The 16,642-nt window shown below is 43.3% G+C and overlaps 1 protein-coding gene across 1 annotated transcript in view; it reads left to right on the forward strand.

Annotated features, from left to right (window-relative positions):
* Nucleotides 1–16,642, forward strand: part of GMPS (guanine monophosphate synthase) — a 64,077-nt gene that overhangs the window by 13,904 nt on the left and 33,531 nt on the right. The window contains exons 3-5 of the mRNA XM_065410777.1: nt 8,117–8,231; nt 10,434–10,531; nt 12,463–12,566. Of these exons, the coding sequence (XP_065266849.1) occupies nt 8,117–8,231; nt 10,434–10,531; nt 12,463–12,566 (317 nt within the window). The remainder of the gene's footprint in view (nt 1–8,116; nt 8,232–10,433; nt 10,532–12,462; nt 12,567–16,642) is intronic.

Here is a 16,642-nt window from a genome sequence, read left to right on the forward strand (position 1 = left end):
GAAAAGCAGTTAACAACTGTACCGCTCATTGTCGTACCACTGTCTCTGTAGTATAAGTAAATTGATGGAAAGTCAGTAGTTGTGTAGTGCTAAGTTGGGGGTGCCATCAGTACATCATTGTACTGGTAAATACATTTACACACTTACCCAAGGTTATTTCCCCTGCATCAGGCTAGCCTGTGCTTGACTGACTGGATTGCGGTGGAGTCTCAAACAGGTCCTGGCTTCCTGGACTGCCCGGTCGCATGTCCCTCCTCCACCACCACACCCTCATCCTTGCTATTCAAGGCAGAGGCCTGTGACTTTGGCTCCTCGGCAGTGTCGGTGGTGGTCTTCGGGGTAGTGGGGTGTGTATGTGTCTGTCTTAAGACAAGTATGGCATACGGCTCTTTGTAAAAGCCCCACGTCTGCAGCTTGGCACCAGATTGACTGTTGGCCTCCCTGCCTTTCTGATGTGCTTGCTGCAGTTCCTTCACTTTCATGCAGCACTGCTGCTGATTCCTCTCATGCTTCTCCTACATCTCCTGTGCAATCTGCTCGTAGATGTCCACATTTCCACGGCTGGTTCGTAGCTGTGTCTGCACAGCCTCTTCTCTCCACAGGCCCAGGAGATCCAATATTTCCTGTCTACTCTAGGCCAGAGCATCACAACAATGGAGAACTGCTAGTGGGTGCTCACCAAGATGAACAATCAGGAAAAGACATTTAAAAAATGTATGGGGTTTTAAAATGGGGGATGGGGCTTCCGGTCTGCATGACCCTCTGGCAGTGAATTCACAATTATGAACAGAGAGGTTAGTGTTGAAGGAGTGCTGGAGGACTATTAGAGTTGACATAGGTAACACATTTTCTATACTCGCGCTGTGTTGACCTCTGTATATAAATCCTGGCTCAACACTGCTTGGGGAAGTGGTGTTACTGCGTTGCTGTAATGGGGCGCTTACATGGGTGGGAGACAAATTTAAGGTAGCCACACGCAAATTACGTTGATGCAAGGCGGCGAACGTTGACCTAACTTTGTAGTGTAGACCAAGCCTAAGAGTGTCCACACAGATCATTAGATTGGTATAATTACAGCACTTTAAATTCATACCGTGCGGGTATAACTTAGTGTAGACAAGTCCTTAGATTCCAGGAAATTGGTCGCTGTTAGGGAATGCTCAAGAGTTAAGTGAGGGAAAAATGGTGGCCATGAATTTGGGTTTGATGATGAATCTGCCAGGGAAAAGATCTAGGCTTTTAATACTTCAACAAACTCAAATAAAATAATTCTAGCTTAGTAAACCTGTTGTGTCCAGCGTCTTCAACGTAATCACCAAACTGATTATTTCAAAAAGTTCCAGCTCAATCAGTGTTTTGAGACAGATTCCACTCTGCTGCATTCTCACCACTATGGTGGTGCAAAGGGAACAGAAACACCTATGATTCCTTCTGCATGGCAGGAGTCTCCATTGGGTGTAGTGTCAGTGTATTTGGTTTCTGCACCTCCTTCCCCAACTCTTGGCATAGGGGTGGTTCAAGTGGGGAGGTGGAGTAGTTGGTGTGGAAACCAACTGGTTATCCCCAGGTAGCATATGGTCTCTTAGGTAATGTAACCAGCTTGTGGAAGTTACCCAGCCTTGGAACGGAGAATCAAGGAGCTGTATATGGTTCAAAAGTCTCAACTTCTCTTTTAGCTGAGGCATGTTTCTGCTTTTCAGCTCTATCTGTGTCTCCCACAGCCCAGCATTGGGAGGCAAGCAATGAAGTAGCCAGGACTGCTTAGAGGAGCTGCTAGGTAGCTGTAAATGGGAAGGAACACTCCAGGCTCACACCAGAGCTACACCACCGGCTGCAGGGGAGCTGGTAGGGCAGCTGGAATGGCAGTGATCCTATCTCCTCCGTGTAGTGGCAGCTTATTCAATCACTTCAGTTTAAACTTGTAGGATGCAGCCCAGGGAGCACATTTTCAGTTCATAATCAAATGCAGATTTTCTGTTTAACACACAAGTGGGCCACAGGTTGGATACCCTGATGTAAACCAACACAAAATAATCCTTCAGTAGAATTTTATCAACAGGAAAAATAAAAAATTCAGAGTATACCCTGTTTTTTAGGGCTGCAATTAATTGTTTTGACCTCAGTAGGCTGAAAGTTTCATCAGGCCCTGTTCCTTTTTCTCCTTCAAATATTATAAAATGTTCTGTACCTGTGGTGCTTAATTAGCAAGTAATTCTGTGTGAGGGATTTAAAAGCAATAATTTCCTGACTGATATATTTTCAGGCTCTCCCTGCCAGCTTTTAAGTTTATCAGATTTAGCATTATGACTATTTCTGATTTTTAGCAGAACAGATCCCACTCCTACCTGTAGACATTCCTTGTTATGCTCATGCCTGTAGCTTTACAGTAGTTCATTGAATACTTTAAGTGGTAACTTTATTAATAAATTTATAATTTAAGTATCTGACATATAAAGACAAACATGCTGTTTGTTTTAAAATGAAAACTGTTGCAATGAAAGGGACCTTTGTTCCACAAATGCACGAATGGGTTTGCATGGTTAACTTCTGCCTGTGTTAATGGGTGTCACCCATGTGCATTGTGTTGCCCCTTTCCACTAATGAGGAAAGTGATGTTGCCTTTGCGGGCACTATATACAATGTTAGGAGAAGTTTTCTTTTATTGACATCTTTAACCCAATGTCTTCCTTCTCCCCAGTCTTGCAATTGTCACTTCAATTAATGAATGTGATATTATGTATGGAATAAGCAGCACACTGGTCCAAGGTCTGGTCCTTTGTTATATTCAGTACTGGATTATTGCCAAAAACCGCTGACTAACGAGTAGTAATTTTGAAGTTTGGTATCTCTCAAATCATCACAAATTACTTCCTTCTAACCTTTTGAAAAAATGGGATTCTCTTTTTACCACTAGCATAAAATAATAATTTCTAGCCCTAGATGGTCACAAGGTATCAGACCTTAAAATTATATAATTTTAGTTACTTTAACCTCTCCTTAGTGCCCCCCCCTTACCCTACTTTGTTACCAGCATAATTTTAATGGCCACTATTACAAGAACTATAGCGCCTAAGAACCAGTGTTCATGCCACCTGAAAGGTTGGAATCCAAGCTTTCAACAGTGTGAAGAATGAATCTCTTAACTCTAGCTGTACTTTCTTCCCCTCCCCCCCCAAATTCAGTATCTGGATAGGAATATGAAAAGCACTGTGGGCTAGATTCACAAAAGGACTTAAGCGTTATGTTGCTCAGTGTCTCAGAGCCTAGTTTTGAAGCACCTACTTCCTCCTCCCCAGTAGGATCTAAAACCCCTGAGTTAAGTGCGTAGGCTCCTTCTACAATGAAGGGAGAGGGGAGAGGCACCTGAGGCCTTGGCTACACTTGCAGATGTACAGCGCTGTGAGTTAAACCTGACTTTGTGCAGCTGAGTAGGGAAAGCGCTGCAGTCTGTCCACACCGACAGCTACCCAGCACACTGTCGTGGCCACATTTGCAGCTATTGGGAGCGGTGCATTATGGGCAGCTATCCCACAGAGCACCTTTTCCCATTCTGGCGCCGTGGGTTGTGGGAAGAGGGTGTGGGTGCGGGGGATTCTGGGTCCTGTCCCAATGCCCCAGAAATCCCTTTGTTTCCGTCCACCTTTGGCGCCATCTTTCAACAGTTTCTGTGCAGCGCGATCTGTCTGCGGGAAATGGAATCCGAACTGCTGAGGCGTATGCTGACGAGTCTCGCCAGCACGTCACCTTTGGCTGTCGAACTATTCCTTAAGATCCAAAGTGACAGTGAGGGTGAGGAGTCTGATGATGCTATCAAGCCACGTAACGCGTATGACACGAAATTGCTTGTGGCATTCATGGACATGCTCAGCACCGTGGAACGCCACTTTTGGGCTCGGGAAACAAGCACCGAGTGGTGGGATCACATCGTCATGGAAGTCTGGGATGACGAGCAGTGGCTGCAGAACTTTCGGATGAGAAAAGCCACTTTCTTGGGACTGTGTGAGGAGCTTGCCCCCACCCTGCGGCGCAAGGACACGAGATTGAGAGCTGCCCTGCCAGTGGAGAAGCGGGTGGCTATTGCAATCTGGAAGCTGGCAACTCCAGACAGCTACCAGTCGGTCGCAAACCAGTTTGGAGTGGGAAAGTCGACCATTGGAATCGTGTTGATGCAAGTTTGCAAGGCCATTAATCGCATCCTACTCAGAAGAACCGTGACTCTGGGTAACGTGCAGGAAATAGTGGATGGCTTTGCACAAATGGGGTTCCCTAACTGTGGAGGGGCGATAGATGGGACACAGATTCCTATTCTGGCACCACCCCACCTAGGATCCGAGTACGTTAATTGGAAGGGGTATTTCTCTATGCTTCTCCAGGCGCTTGTGGATCACCGTGGGCGTTTCATTGACATTAACGCAGGCTGGCCCGGAAAGGTGCATGATGCACGCATCTTTCGGAACACTTGGCTGTTCAGGAAGATGCAGGCCGGGACTTTTTTCCCAGAGCGGAAGATCACGGTAGGGGAAGTTGAAATGCCCATTGTGATCCTTGGAGATCCCGCTTACCCGTTAATGCCGTGGCTCATGAAACCCTACACAGGGAGCCTTGACAGCAGCATGGAATGGTTCAACTACAGGCTGAGCCGGTTCCGAATGACTGTGGAGTGTGCCTTTGGCCGTTTAAAGGGCCGCTGGTGATCTCTGTATGGGAAGCTGGACTTGGCCGAAAACAGCATCCCCGCGGTTATATCCATAATATTTGTGAAGGGAAGGGTGAAAGCTTCACTCAGGCATGGACCTCCGAGGTTCAACACCTGGAGGCTGAATTTGCACAGCCAGAGAGCAGGGCTATTACAGGGGCCCAGCGCGGGGCTGCAAGGATTAGGGATGCCTTGAAGGAGCAATTTGAGGCTGAAAACCAGCAGTGATATCTGGTGCCCTGCACGGGAGTGAAGTGCAGTAGTTCCAATCTTTAGGAATCAGTGTTTGCTAAGCAGACAAGCAGACTTGCAATGCCTGTTTATTTCCTGGGCTAAGGAGTCTTTTACTTTATGCAATAATAAAGAATGTTTTCAAAGCCAAAGAATCCATTTATTGAAAAGAAAAAAAATTTATTTATTGAAAAGAAACAAGGGGGTGGAGTGGGGAACAGTACAATCACAGATTCGCGTATGTCCTGTCTGGTGTGCTGTGCAGTGAGTGCTGCACTTCAGGACAGCTATACTGCATGGTGATGGGGGTTGAGTGCAGAGGGTAAGGGTCGTGGTTTTCAGGGCTGGGTGGTGAAGATACTGGTGTTGGAGGCAGCGGGTGGCGTGAAGAACACGGAAGTTGGGGAAAGTGGGTTGGAGGTGACAGTGGGGCACAACGGAAAGAGTTTTGGGACAAGGGCTGTGGGGGGGGGGTGGCGTTTGCGTTTGCGGTACTGCTCCTCTTTCTGCATGGCTACCAGCTCCTGGATAGCATCTGCTTGGCGCTCCAGGATGCTTATGAGCCTATCAGTGCTTTGCTGCCGGTGCGCGGTGCTTTGCTGCCGGTGCGCTGCGTTTTCCTGGCGAATCCTGCTTTCTCTCTCCCTCCAGTTTTGTGCTTTCTCATTCTCTTTAATAGATTGCCGCATCACTTCTTGCAGCATGTCTTCTTTGCTTTTTCGCGGTCTCTTCCTGAGTCTTTGCAGTCTCTGAGCAGGCGATAAGAGGGACGGCTGAGGTCTCAAGGTTGATGCAGCTGTATAGGCAAAATGCAACATTTAACAGAGGCAGCATTGTTTATACCAGACAGAATACTGATTCCCCCCGCACTTAAGGAGTAGAAAACACACAGGGTCTACACAATAGCATAATTGTCCCGTCCGAAACAGAGCGCACACATCCCACGGGAGCCTCAAAATGGTGAGTAAGGGGGACTGATTGTTTCAGGGCTGCACTGTCCTCTGGGTTTCTGTGCCTTGGGGAGAGCCAACAGCTTCAGGGGGCACCTACACTGAACACTGTCCCAACATTTTCCACAGGAGTTCGTCCTGGACAATATCTCGCTGCTGAGGGTGACCTGGGAAGCAAGGGAGGGTCTTCTACTGCAATGCGGCTTCCGCCCTGGCCCATATGCAGCTTGCCTGTGTGCAGCAATGGTCCCCCCGCGCCTCGCGGCACAGTGGCGCGGACACGTTAGCCTGGCTGGGACAAGGACCACGGTGGCTCTCCCGATAAACCTGCGCAAGCGCATTGTACACGTTCTGGATGAGACATTCGAGGAGATTACCAAGGCCGATTTCCGCGATGTGATAAACCACATCAATGCACTATTCCGCATCTAGGCATGCATGCCTAACCCTCCTCTCCCAAAGAGCCCGCACCGAAAAAATTCCTTCCCGAAAAAAACCCCCGCTTACTGGGAACCTGCTCTTCTGTTTGTCCTCCACCAAGTACCGGCCGCTGCGACTGGCTACCTTCCTCCTGGCTCGAGAAGAGCTCCTGGCTGCATGGCTTCAGGGATTCTGGGGTGTCTCCATCTGGCCCACAACCATCACTCCCGTTTTCCTCCTCCTCCTCCTCCTCCTCCTCTTCCTCCTCCCCTCTCCCCCCACCGGCTCTGAAGTGTCCATGGTGGTGCTCGGAGTGGAGGTGGGGTTAACCCCAAGTATCGCATCCAGCTCTTTGTAAAATCGGCAGGTCGCAGGGGGAGCACCCGAGCGGCCGTTTGCGTCGCGGGCTTTGCGGTAGGCACTCCGCAGCTCCTTCACTTTAATCCTGCACTGCAGGGCGTCCCGGTCATGGCCCCTTTCCATCATGTCCTTTGATACCTTCCCGAAGGTATCGTAATTCCTATGGCTGGAGCGCAGCCGGGACTGTACAGCTTCCTCCCCCCAAACACTGATGAGGTCCAGCAACTTGCCATTGCTCCATGCTGGGGCTCACTTGGCGCGTGGAGGCATGGTCACCTGGAAAGATTCGCTGATAGCACTCCACACCATGCCGGGCTGAGCAAACAGGAAGGGGATTTTTAAAATTCCCGGGGAATGTAAAGGGTCGGTCACATGGTTGGGTACCTGAGGCCAGGGCAGTAGAGTTTGAACTGATGACCAGAGTGGCTAGAACAGGCATTGTGGGATACTGCCGAATAATTCTGGAGGCCATTCACAGCGCATTGGGCGGCCACACTGGTGCTGCAGCGCTGCAGTGGCAGCGCTGCACTCGCTATTCCTCTCGGAGAGGTGGAGTACATGCAGCGCTGCAACCACGGAGATACAGCGCTGCAAATGCCTTGCCAGTGTGGACGGGGAGTGAGTTACAGCGCTGGGGGAGCCTTTACAGCGCTGTAACTCGCAAGTGTAGCCAAGGCCTGAGAATTGGAAAAACCAGCAAGTTGAGTGGGGAGCTGCCTAACCTATCCAATAGCAGATGCCAAGGAAAGGGGTGGGTTCTAAGCCCTGCTTCTTTCAGGATGTTCATGCCAAAGTCCTGGCTGATGGGAGGCAGAGGTGCCTGTCTCCACTTGGGATTCACAGCTGTGGGTGGGTGGGAGAGAAAAAGGTGGGGAGTGCCCTGTTGTTAAGGTAATCTCCTGGGACGTGGGAGACTCCTTTGCCTTCTGAGGAGAAGGGAATTGAATGTGGGTCTCCCATCCCTCAAGTGAGTGCCTTAACTATTGGACTATAGAGTCATTCTAATTCTCTTTCTCTGGCCCAATGCATATTTAATTTTTTAAGTCTATAATACACAATGGAATAGCTTCAACTGGAGAGACTGAGACCCATGCCTGAATATCTCATAGTCCCTTTGTGAATCTAGCCCTACCATTTAAAACAAAACAAACAAACAAAAACCAATTCAATAAAGACACAGTTGTTACAATCATGTTTTAGGGTGGCTTGCAGCTATTGTTTGGTCTTGGTACAAAAGTTATGCAAATTGATATGCTCTCAGTCCTGGCAAGTTGCCATTTTTACCCATCCCACTGTGGGAAAATGTGGACATCTTTGCTTTAGGGTTTAAGCGCCAGGCAAACTGGAAGTATGCAAGGGATCATCATAAGTCTCTCAACATTTAATGCAAACAATTTTTAAATGTAAATGTGTATTATTTTGAACTCCCTTAATCTTTTTTAATCTATGTTGTTTGCAGGGCTATCATCATATCTGGAGGACCAAACTCTGTGTATGCGGAAGATGCACCTTGGTTTGACCCAGCAATATTTACAATCGGCAAACCAGTTCTTGGAATCTGCTATGGCATGCAGGTGCTAATCATGGATCTGTTTGTCTACAAATATTGTTTTAGGTCCAGGTCTTAATTCTGACATTCAGCTAAGACTTAACTACTAGAAGAACTTTTTCATATATAGCTTAAGTATAATTAACAGGATAAATAAACCTTGCATGCAGAATTTCATTTTAGAAAAAGTGTGAATGATGGTAGTTTTGAAGATACTGAGTATACTATATACAAACTCTTCTCTGGGCTCTGCCATGAAAATAGCATAGGAAATATTTATGTTCTCCCTCTTTAACTATGCTGACTTTTTATTAAAAACATGATAAATGTATAGTAGAATCCAAAGTTGCATAGCCATTAACTTGTTTAGTTTAGCTGGTATTGAGGAATGCACCTCTCCTATAAACAATTGGAGTAGTTTGCTCATTTAAATAGCTCATCTCTTTGTTTTTGCATGTAGAACACTCCTTAGGATAGTTTTCAGGAGCAACTCTACTGATGGAAAAATATATAAACTGATTTCATGTTTGTTTGAAACTAGAAATTGGGTTAGTTGATACTGTAGTAGAAACAATGTCTAATCTTAAAATAATTACCAATATGCTTAGTCACTAATACTGCCAAATCAAGTGTGTTCTTCAAAATGGTTGATTACAGTTCTCACTGATTCTCAGAAAAAGCAATTAGCAAGAACAGGAAAAAAAGAATACCATGAAATAGAAAATATACACTACAGAATATTTCTTCTTTAAGGCTGTTGTAACATTTCAGATCAGAAAGAACAGAAGTTCTGTATTTTATGTTTTTTATTCAATGAGTCTTAAAAATAAACCTTTGCATTTAGGCATTCAGTGTTGATCCTCCCCCCTCCCCCAACGACATTATAATTCACCTGTAATATGCATCCATTCTTTTATAGTTTCAGCTATTTATCACATGCCTTATATTTAGGCTTGGAAGGATTAGATTTTTATTGGTAAGTGTCGATTTCACCATACACAAATTGACAAAAAAAATTTCCATCGATGATGAATCAAAATTTACAGCTAGGCAAAATAAGAGAAATGCTGTTTGAGAACTTATTAGAGTTCACTGGTAGTGATGTCTGATCAGGAGGGCCATGTAGGTAGCTTTAACTTTTTAAATCTCAGTGTCTACCGTCATTAGATAATTATTGTCTGACTGCTAAACCCCTGCCATTTTGTCCTGCAATTGTGAAAATTAAATGGATACAAATCTAAAAAATGCTTAAAACTAAATATCAATATTATCCGTTGAAATAAAAATATATATATTTTGCCAAGCCTACTTATGTTCTTCTTACAGCCAGAATAGTTGTTGTTTAAACATTAAGTACCAGAAAGGTCTTACATTTATGTATGGCTCCTTGCTTTCAGAATTATTGGGACCTAGGACGCATAACTTTTGTTTGATCTGTTTTATGGTACACAAATGGCCGACTAGCCAATCAACGGAAGTGATATAGGCTGTATTATGATTTCATTTCAAGAAGTTAGGTGAGGAAGAAGCATAAATACATAGAAAGTATGTTCAGAAATAAGTATTTATGTAGACATGATTATCCACAGGTCTGGATTGAGACGATGTTACAATCTGCCATCACACGTGCACATCTTCCATTGTTGTAAAAGAGAGCTAGATGCATGTTTCTGCAGTCAGAATTTAGCATACTAATGCATACAGAGTGCATACTAATGGAACTCCTGTTAGTTATGAAATGTTGGTATGAATTGCCTCTAGTATATGTGAAAATAGGCTGCTTGATTCTCTTCCGACCAAGAGAATCCTACAGTGCAAAGAGAAGCCATATTGATTGGTTTGAAAAAATAAAACGGGAAATAGAAGAATTGGTAGAATCCAAAGCCTGCCACTAAAAGTTCTTGACTTAATAGCATTAATGGTGGCCTACCTAGTCAATTTATAATAGGAGTAGTTCCAAGCTATGCTGACAGGAGGCCAGCAGAAGAGGAGACTGATCACTGAATAGTGAGAAATAATGAAGATTCTGACTGTTTGGTAGTAACATTCTATATCTAGTATAAGAGTGACCTTGTCTGCAGGAGGTTTTGGTGACTAACGGTTGTCATGTCCAGCAGGTTAAAGTTATAGGAAGAGCAAGGTGAATATATTAAATGGAAATTATGTTGGACTGTTGGAACTTATATGTTGGACTGTTGGAACCTTAACAATGTTTCTGATTTGACAGATGATGAATAAGGTATTTGGAGGTACAGTGCACAAAAAAGATGTTAGAGAAGATGGAGTTTTCAACATTACTCTGGATAACACATGCTCACTGTTCAGGTATGCAGGCACTTCTAGCCACAAAAATGGTAGAGGAAATGCCATTCTAGAAATGAAAGCTAGTGACAGTATAGACACAGGCTAGATTTATAAGGTAGAAAATGGAGTTTCATCCATGCTTATGTGAAATTGCCCACCATTTGCTGATATAGCTATTGCAACTATGCGTGTAAATTAGGCAGTTACACATACAAATATTGAGGCAGTTAATGGCCCAATTAAGCATACATATTGGTATGCATGTTTGTTTGCAGAACTCCAGTCTCTGTCTTTTTAAAACAAGCAAACCCCTATGTTGTCTTCTTTTTAAAAAGAATAATCACCCTATACTTTACATTTGCTGTAAAGGTAAGGGTTTTTTTGGCTATATTCTTCACCCTTGGATCTTTTATGCATGTTACTTGGGAGTACTCTGTATCGTTATATTCTAAAACATTTTTAAAATGTTTAACTTAAACAAGGAATGCTTTATTGGTGTGGCACCATAAAGGGTGCCAGGGACCACAGCCTGGGAATTTTTGCATTAAGGCAAGTTCTACAGCTGTTGAAGCATTGTGTTGTACAGTAGGTCACTTTGGTATTAGCTAGCATCCATAGGTATCCAAGTTCCTGAAAGCCATGGAAAAACTGAAACAATTAATGAGGTCTTCTGTCCCTTTAAACTTGGGTCTTAGTATTCTATAAAAGCAAATTTGATTCTCAGTATTGCCACAGCACCTCTCTTTCAGCCCCTTGTAAGAATCCAGTCAATTTACTGTACCACAAGGTCTTAATTCTTGTGACTGTTTCTTCCAGAAGTGTCATGGAGCTTCACACCCTATCCTGTAAAGTTTAAGGCCCATCAGGACAAGCTTGTCCTTATGACCTTTCCTAAATTCAGGCTTAAGGAAGCTTTGTTAATTTTTCTTTTTTTTTTTTTAAAGCACTGCCCATTTCCCCCCCCCCTCCATAATCCACAGAAGTCCGAGTATAATACAGGCTTGGCTGTCAAAAGAACCCTCTGAATTTGTCTTGAGCAGAGTTCAGAGCTTCAGAGAGGTTATTCATCTTGCATGGAGTGCACCTACTATAAGAAAAGTGAAGCAGCTTCCAGAGAGAAAATGTAACAGCTGAGGAGCTGATTAGTAAAACTTCAGTGCTGGAAAGAATGTCCCACATGTATTTAAAACGTGTACTTGACAGGTGGTGTCTTAGTGGGAAGAGACCCTTGAGAGGGTCTGATAGAAATCTATTAAGTGGCCAACTGTGTATCAGTGCACACCTTCCTGAAGAACTAGGTATGTTGTCCATGCATCACTGGATACAGCCTTTGGTAGAAGGATATTGTAGATGGCTGTAATTGCACCCAAAAGTTGGATTTCTTGTACTGATGTGGGAAGGTCCCAAGTGTTCAGAGTGGCATATAAGATCAAAGAGAGAAGGGGAAACTTTCTTTAGCTGTAAATTACCTTTCCTTGAGATTTTCTATACCAGTACATACTGCTTCCCTTGGATGACTAGTATAAAATTTTATCTTAGTTTTTTACTTATTTTTGGCTAATACTACTTCTGAAGTTTCAGTGAAATCCTATGAACTGGCAAGTTCTTTATACGTACGGGGCATGTCATCTAAAGACTTGATCGCAGTTATTTTCTCTCTGGCTGGGAGAAGTTATATGAGACTGAGAATAGGTTGAGATTGAGAGGGAAGGTGGTCTCCAAGATGTTTTGTTAATTGATCTATGCTTTGAAAAGGTAGAGAACCTGTGCCCTAGAACATTAGTCAATCTGAACTAAAATGTCTGTCAGCAAAAAGTTAAAATCGAAATATGAAGTTGTATCAGAAAATCTGTGGTGTGCTTAAATTTTTAATATTTCACAATTGACTATAGAAATAAAATTAGATGTTCTTGTTTGTACTTTCACTGATTCTGTTTTTATCCTGTGTTTAGGGGCCTTCAGAAGGAGGAGTTTGTGCTCCTCACTCATGGAGATAGTGTAGATAAAGTAGCTGATGGGTTCAAAATTGTTGCACAATCTGGGAACATTATAGCAGGTATGTATTCTGTACAATTATGACTTGTCTCTTGAGTCTTTTTTTTAAAAGGGAAGTTATCTGCTGAATTGTGGCACAGAATTTAGGCATAGTAAAAATAAGCTTTTATGAAACTCAGGATTACATTTCTCTGTAGTGTTTTAACCCAAACATTGCACCATTGTGCTAGTAAAGAAAAAGACTGAAATTGATGCAGAAATGACTAGTTTTGTTTTAAATGTTCAAGTTGAGAAATGTTAGAAAAGGCATCAGAGAAAAGGAACTTGATTTCAAGAATTCTTTAGTTTAAGATTATCTAATGTGTTTAATTAGTTCACTCTGGTATTTACTATTGTCATTTTAACTTTTTTTAACAGAGTAAAAAGAATTGCAATATTAAAAGAAATCTTTCAAATCTCTTGCATAGAAGGTCATAGGGGAAATGTGTAGATGTGGGCCCTGAGAGTTGACTCAGAAAATGTACTTAAATTATTAATCCAACTTGCAACTCACTGAATCAAACCACCTTTTCTGCAGCCAGCAGATTATAGGTTAGTCTTATGTTTACTGAGCCACTTTGTGAAATCTTAAACCATTCATGTGGCTCTTATTTTAAATCCTTGAGGAAAGGTCCAGGATAGAAACTGCTGAATTGTTGGAAGACCAGCGTTCTGTAGGCTGGTCTCCATTAACCACAGGTTAGGCACAGTGCTATATTTGATCTGTAGCAAATATGCAGTACTGTCACCTGCAGGATGTGTAGGTAAATATAGTTTGAATAGCGAACCTACTGTAGCTAGTAGTCAAGATTACTTTTTTTAAAGTCCTTATTTAGCTTTTAAATAAAATTACAATTATGTAACTACTAAAGAGGAAACTGGCAAGCGTTCTAGAGTCTCATTATAAGAAACTCCAGCCTACCCCCCAAATTTTTCAAATCCTTTAAAACATTGTGTGGGCAAAGAAGAAAAACTAGAACTTTCAAGCACATCCAAAAGTTCTTGTATAATGGCGTGGCCCTTGCCTAATCATAGTTGAGGTTAAGCAAAGTTTTCGGTTTAGAGCCAGTTTCCAAAGTGCTGTAAAATCCATATACTGTATGGAAGTGCTTATACTGGTATTGCTTATTCCCAGACAGGAAGGAGAATAAACCATACCATTGTAAGGCATCTTTTTTTTTAAACTGGTATAACTGCATCAACACTAGAATTTGGTACCAATATAACTATTTGCTCGGAGTATACATTTTTTTAACTAGAATAGTAATACCGGTACAACTTTTAATTGTAGATGAGGCCTGTAATTTCTTTGAGGGTATGGGGTGGAAAGCATGACATTAACTACATTTCCTGGTTTTCTAATATTTGTATTGCGTGGTTGAATATTTCTCCTGGTTCTCCAAGGTACCTGATTTTTGACTGCTAACTTCCATGTTTTAGAAGGGAACAAAGTACTGCTAAACAGTCTGAACTGTGCTTTAATGAAGTTTTTGTTGTTGTTAGTGAATACACCAAATGCAAGAGTAACACAAAAATCAGATCACTTTCGAATGTCACCTATTCATAGTCATGCAATAAAGAATTTTCCAAAACATTATCTACATACTACATGTTATCTTAATTTAGATGAGCTTCCTTTCAGCCTAATTGTATTAACAGCAAGACTGGTATTGTCTTAAGTGTGTGGGTGGGTTGGGGTGGTTAGGTGTTTTTGTTTATAAGCTTTAGTTTTATTGCCACCTTCTAAGCCAGAAAACCTGATGACAGGAATTCAGGATGTAGTGTCACCAATTTTCTTCTGTGATCCTGAGTAGTTCTGCTAATATCAGAACAAATAAAGATCTTTTCATCTATAAATTGTGTTGTATACATCATTTTCCATACTGTAGTCAAAATACATTCCCAGTTCCATGGTGATGACAGATTCACTAAGGCCCCATCCTGCAAACACCTATATGCAAACCTTTATCCATGTACATACTTTCAGTGGAGTGAATCCATGTATAACTGTTTGCAGGATCAGGGCCTAAAAATGTATGAGTTGAGATGGATTCATAGTTATTAAAAAAAAAAAACCCCACCAGAAGGCACCACTATTATTTCTAGTCTAGCCTCCTTATAACCCTGATGAAGTAGGCAATTTAAATGGGGGAGATTTGAGAGGTATATGGAATTTTTTTACAATATGTAATTAGGGTCAAATTTGGTAAGGGAATTCTGCAAACACAAAATTATTTCAAATAATTCCCTTCCTTCAAAAGAGTCTAGAAAACCTAATATTCTTATGAGTTGATTTTATAAAGTTTTCAATAAACTAAATTTTCCAATCCAAAAAAGCTCTTTTTTAAAGGAAAAAAAAAACCCTCTAGAGATTTTTTTTTTTTGCATCTGTGCTTCATTAATCTTTTCACCTAGATTTTTCATGTTTTTCTCAACAAATAGGGTTCTTTATTCCAGATATATTTCTGCTGAAGACAGATACAACTGTGATTCAAACACATCAAACTTTATACTGTAGGGGTTGAATAGCTGCTAGTATGGCTTCTAGTGAAACTTTGGAAATGATCTTTGTTTCAATTTGTTTAGGGGTATGTTTCTCATAAGGTAATTAGACTAGAAGTCTGGTTGGGCCTAATTTTTAGGCTGGACCTGAACCAGACCCAACCCCACTCCACCTGAGCCTGAGATGGTAGAGTCGAGTTTTGACATGATTGCCTCCTGCCCATGTGTTCTGCTCTTTTTCTGCCTGGGGTTGGCAAAGTGGTGGCTGTGTATGCCTGCAGCAGCTGCATGCACTGGCAGCACACTCAGCCCGCAGTGCACACAGCACAGTGAGGTGACAATGGTCAGCAGGAGCAAGGCATGCTGTGGCCACCCGGCTGACCCCCACAGGCAGGAAGAGAGCCAGCTCGACCCAAGCCCAACAGAGTCCAATTGTTTTCCAATCTAGATCTGACACTTTTAGTCGGGTCCTGTTGACTTCAGAGCAGGTTGCGGGACTTTAAATTGTACTGCTTCAAAAGCAGTAATGGCTAGTAGAGATGGAAAGAGAAAGTCTGTTCTTCTTCAAGTAGATGTGGCCATGTGTTCCATGTAGGTTTGTGTGCCCTGGAACTGGAGAACTTTGCCTAACAGTACCCATAGGAGTGGCATTCATGCCCTGTGACCATAGCACATCCCTCCTCACCTCCAGTCGTATAAGGGTGGTGCCGCTCTGAACCCCCACAGTTCCTTCGCACTGCCTGTGACTAGAGCTGGAGCTTTGTGTGGTGTCCTCACCTCATACTTCTGCTCTGTTTTCTGAGAACTTTTCTGTATATAAAATCAGTAGTACCTTAGGTTTAGTTTGTGTTAGTTTAGTGTTAGTAGAGTAGTTGGCTGCCCTGTGTGATGATCTCACCAGGGTTCAAGCATTGTCTGTCGTGTAGGGGTGGTCATCTGCAACAGCACCCCCCCAAAGGAGGTGCTTGTTGTATCTTAGTGAGGGACACATTAAAGAGAGGTGTTCCATCTGCAAGTAGTTCACCAAGAAGACTCAGGTGATGAGAGACTTGCAGCTGAAGCAGCACCTTCTGGAGCAGTCCATGAGGCCCGCTTCGGCACAGAGGCCCTCATCTAATCAGCAGTCGCCTTCAGATCTGGCAAGTGATGCTACCCCATGCTTAGGCTTGGATGTTTTCCCCCAAGAGAAAAAGGGTCATTCACCCCCCTGTGGTGTGGTGAGGAAGAGGTCCCGTAAAACAAGTCGGGATCATTCCAGGATTCAGGGAGACTCCGGCTTCTCCTCTTCTAGGAGGAGTGCTGACCAGCACCGTACTTCCTTCGGCACACAGGATGGAGCAGGTCCATCCAGCCACTCCCCGGTACCATACCAAGAGCAGCAAGGGCCCATATGGTGAACTCTGGTTCTGGCCATGGGGTGTCCTTTGAGTCCAGTACCAACAACATTGCACCAGTGCCAACTCTTTCCATGCTGACAGCATACCAGGTGGCATCAGACATGCTTTGCCTCTCAATCCCGGACTCTGGTGGTTCAGGAGTTCTCCGGTGCTTTGGTTTCTACCAGCTTGTCCTCTGTTGTGCCCTTGGCACCTTCTG

Source organism: Emys orbicularis, chromosome 9 (assembly GCF_028017835.1).
Source record: "Emys orbicularis isolate rEmyOrb1 chromosome 9, rEmyOrb1.hap1, whole genome shotgun sequence".
NCBI lineage: Eukaryota > Metazoa > Chordata > Testudines > Emydidae > Emys > Emys orbicularis.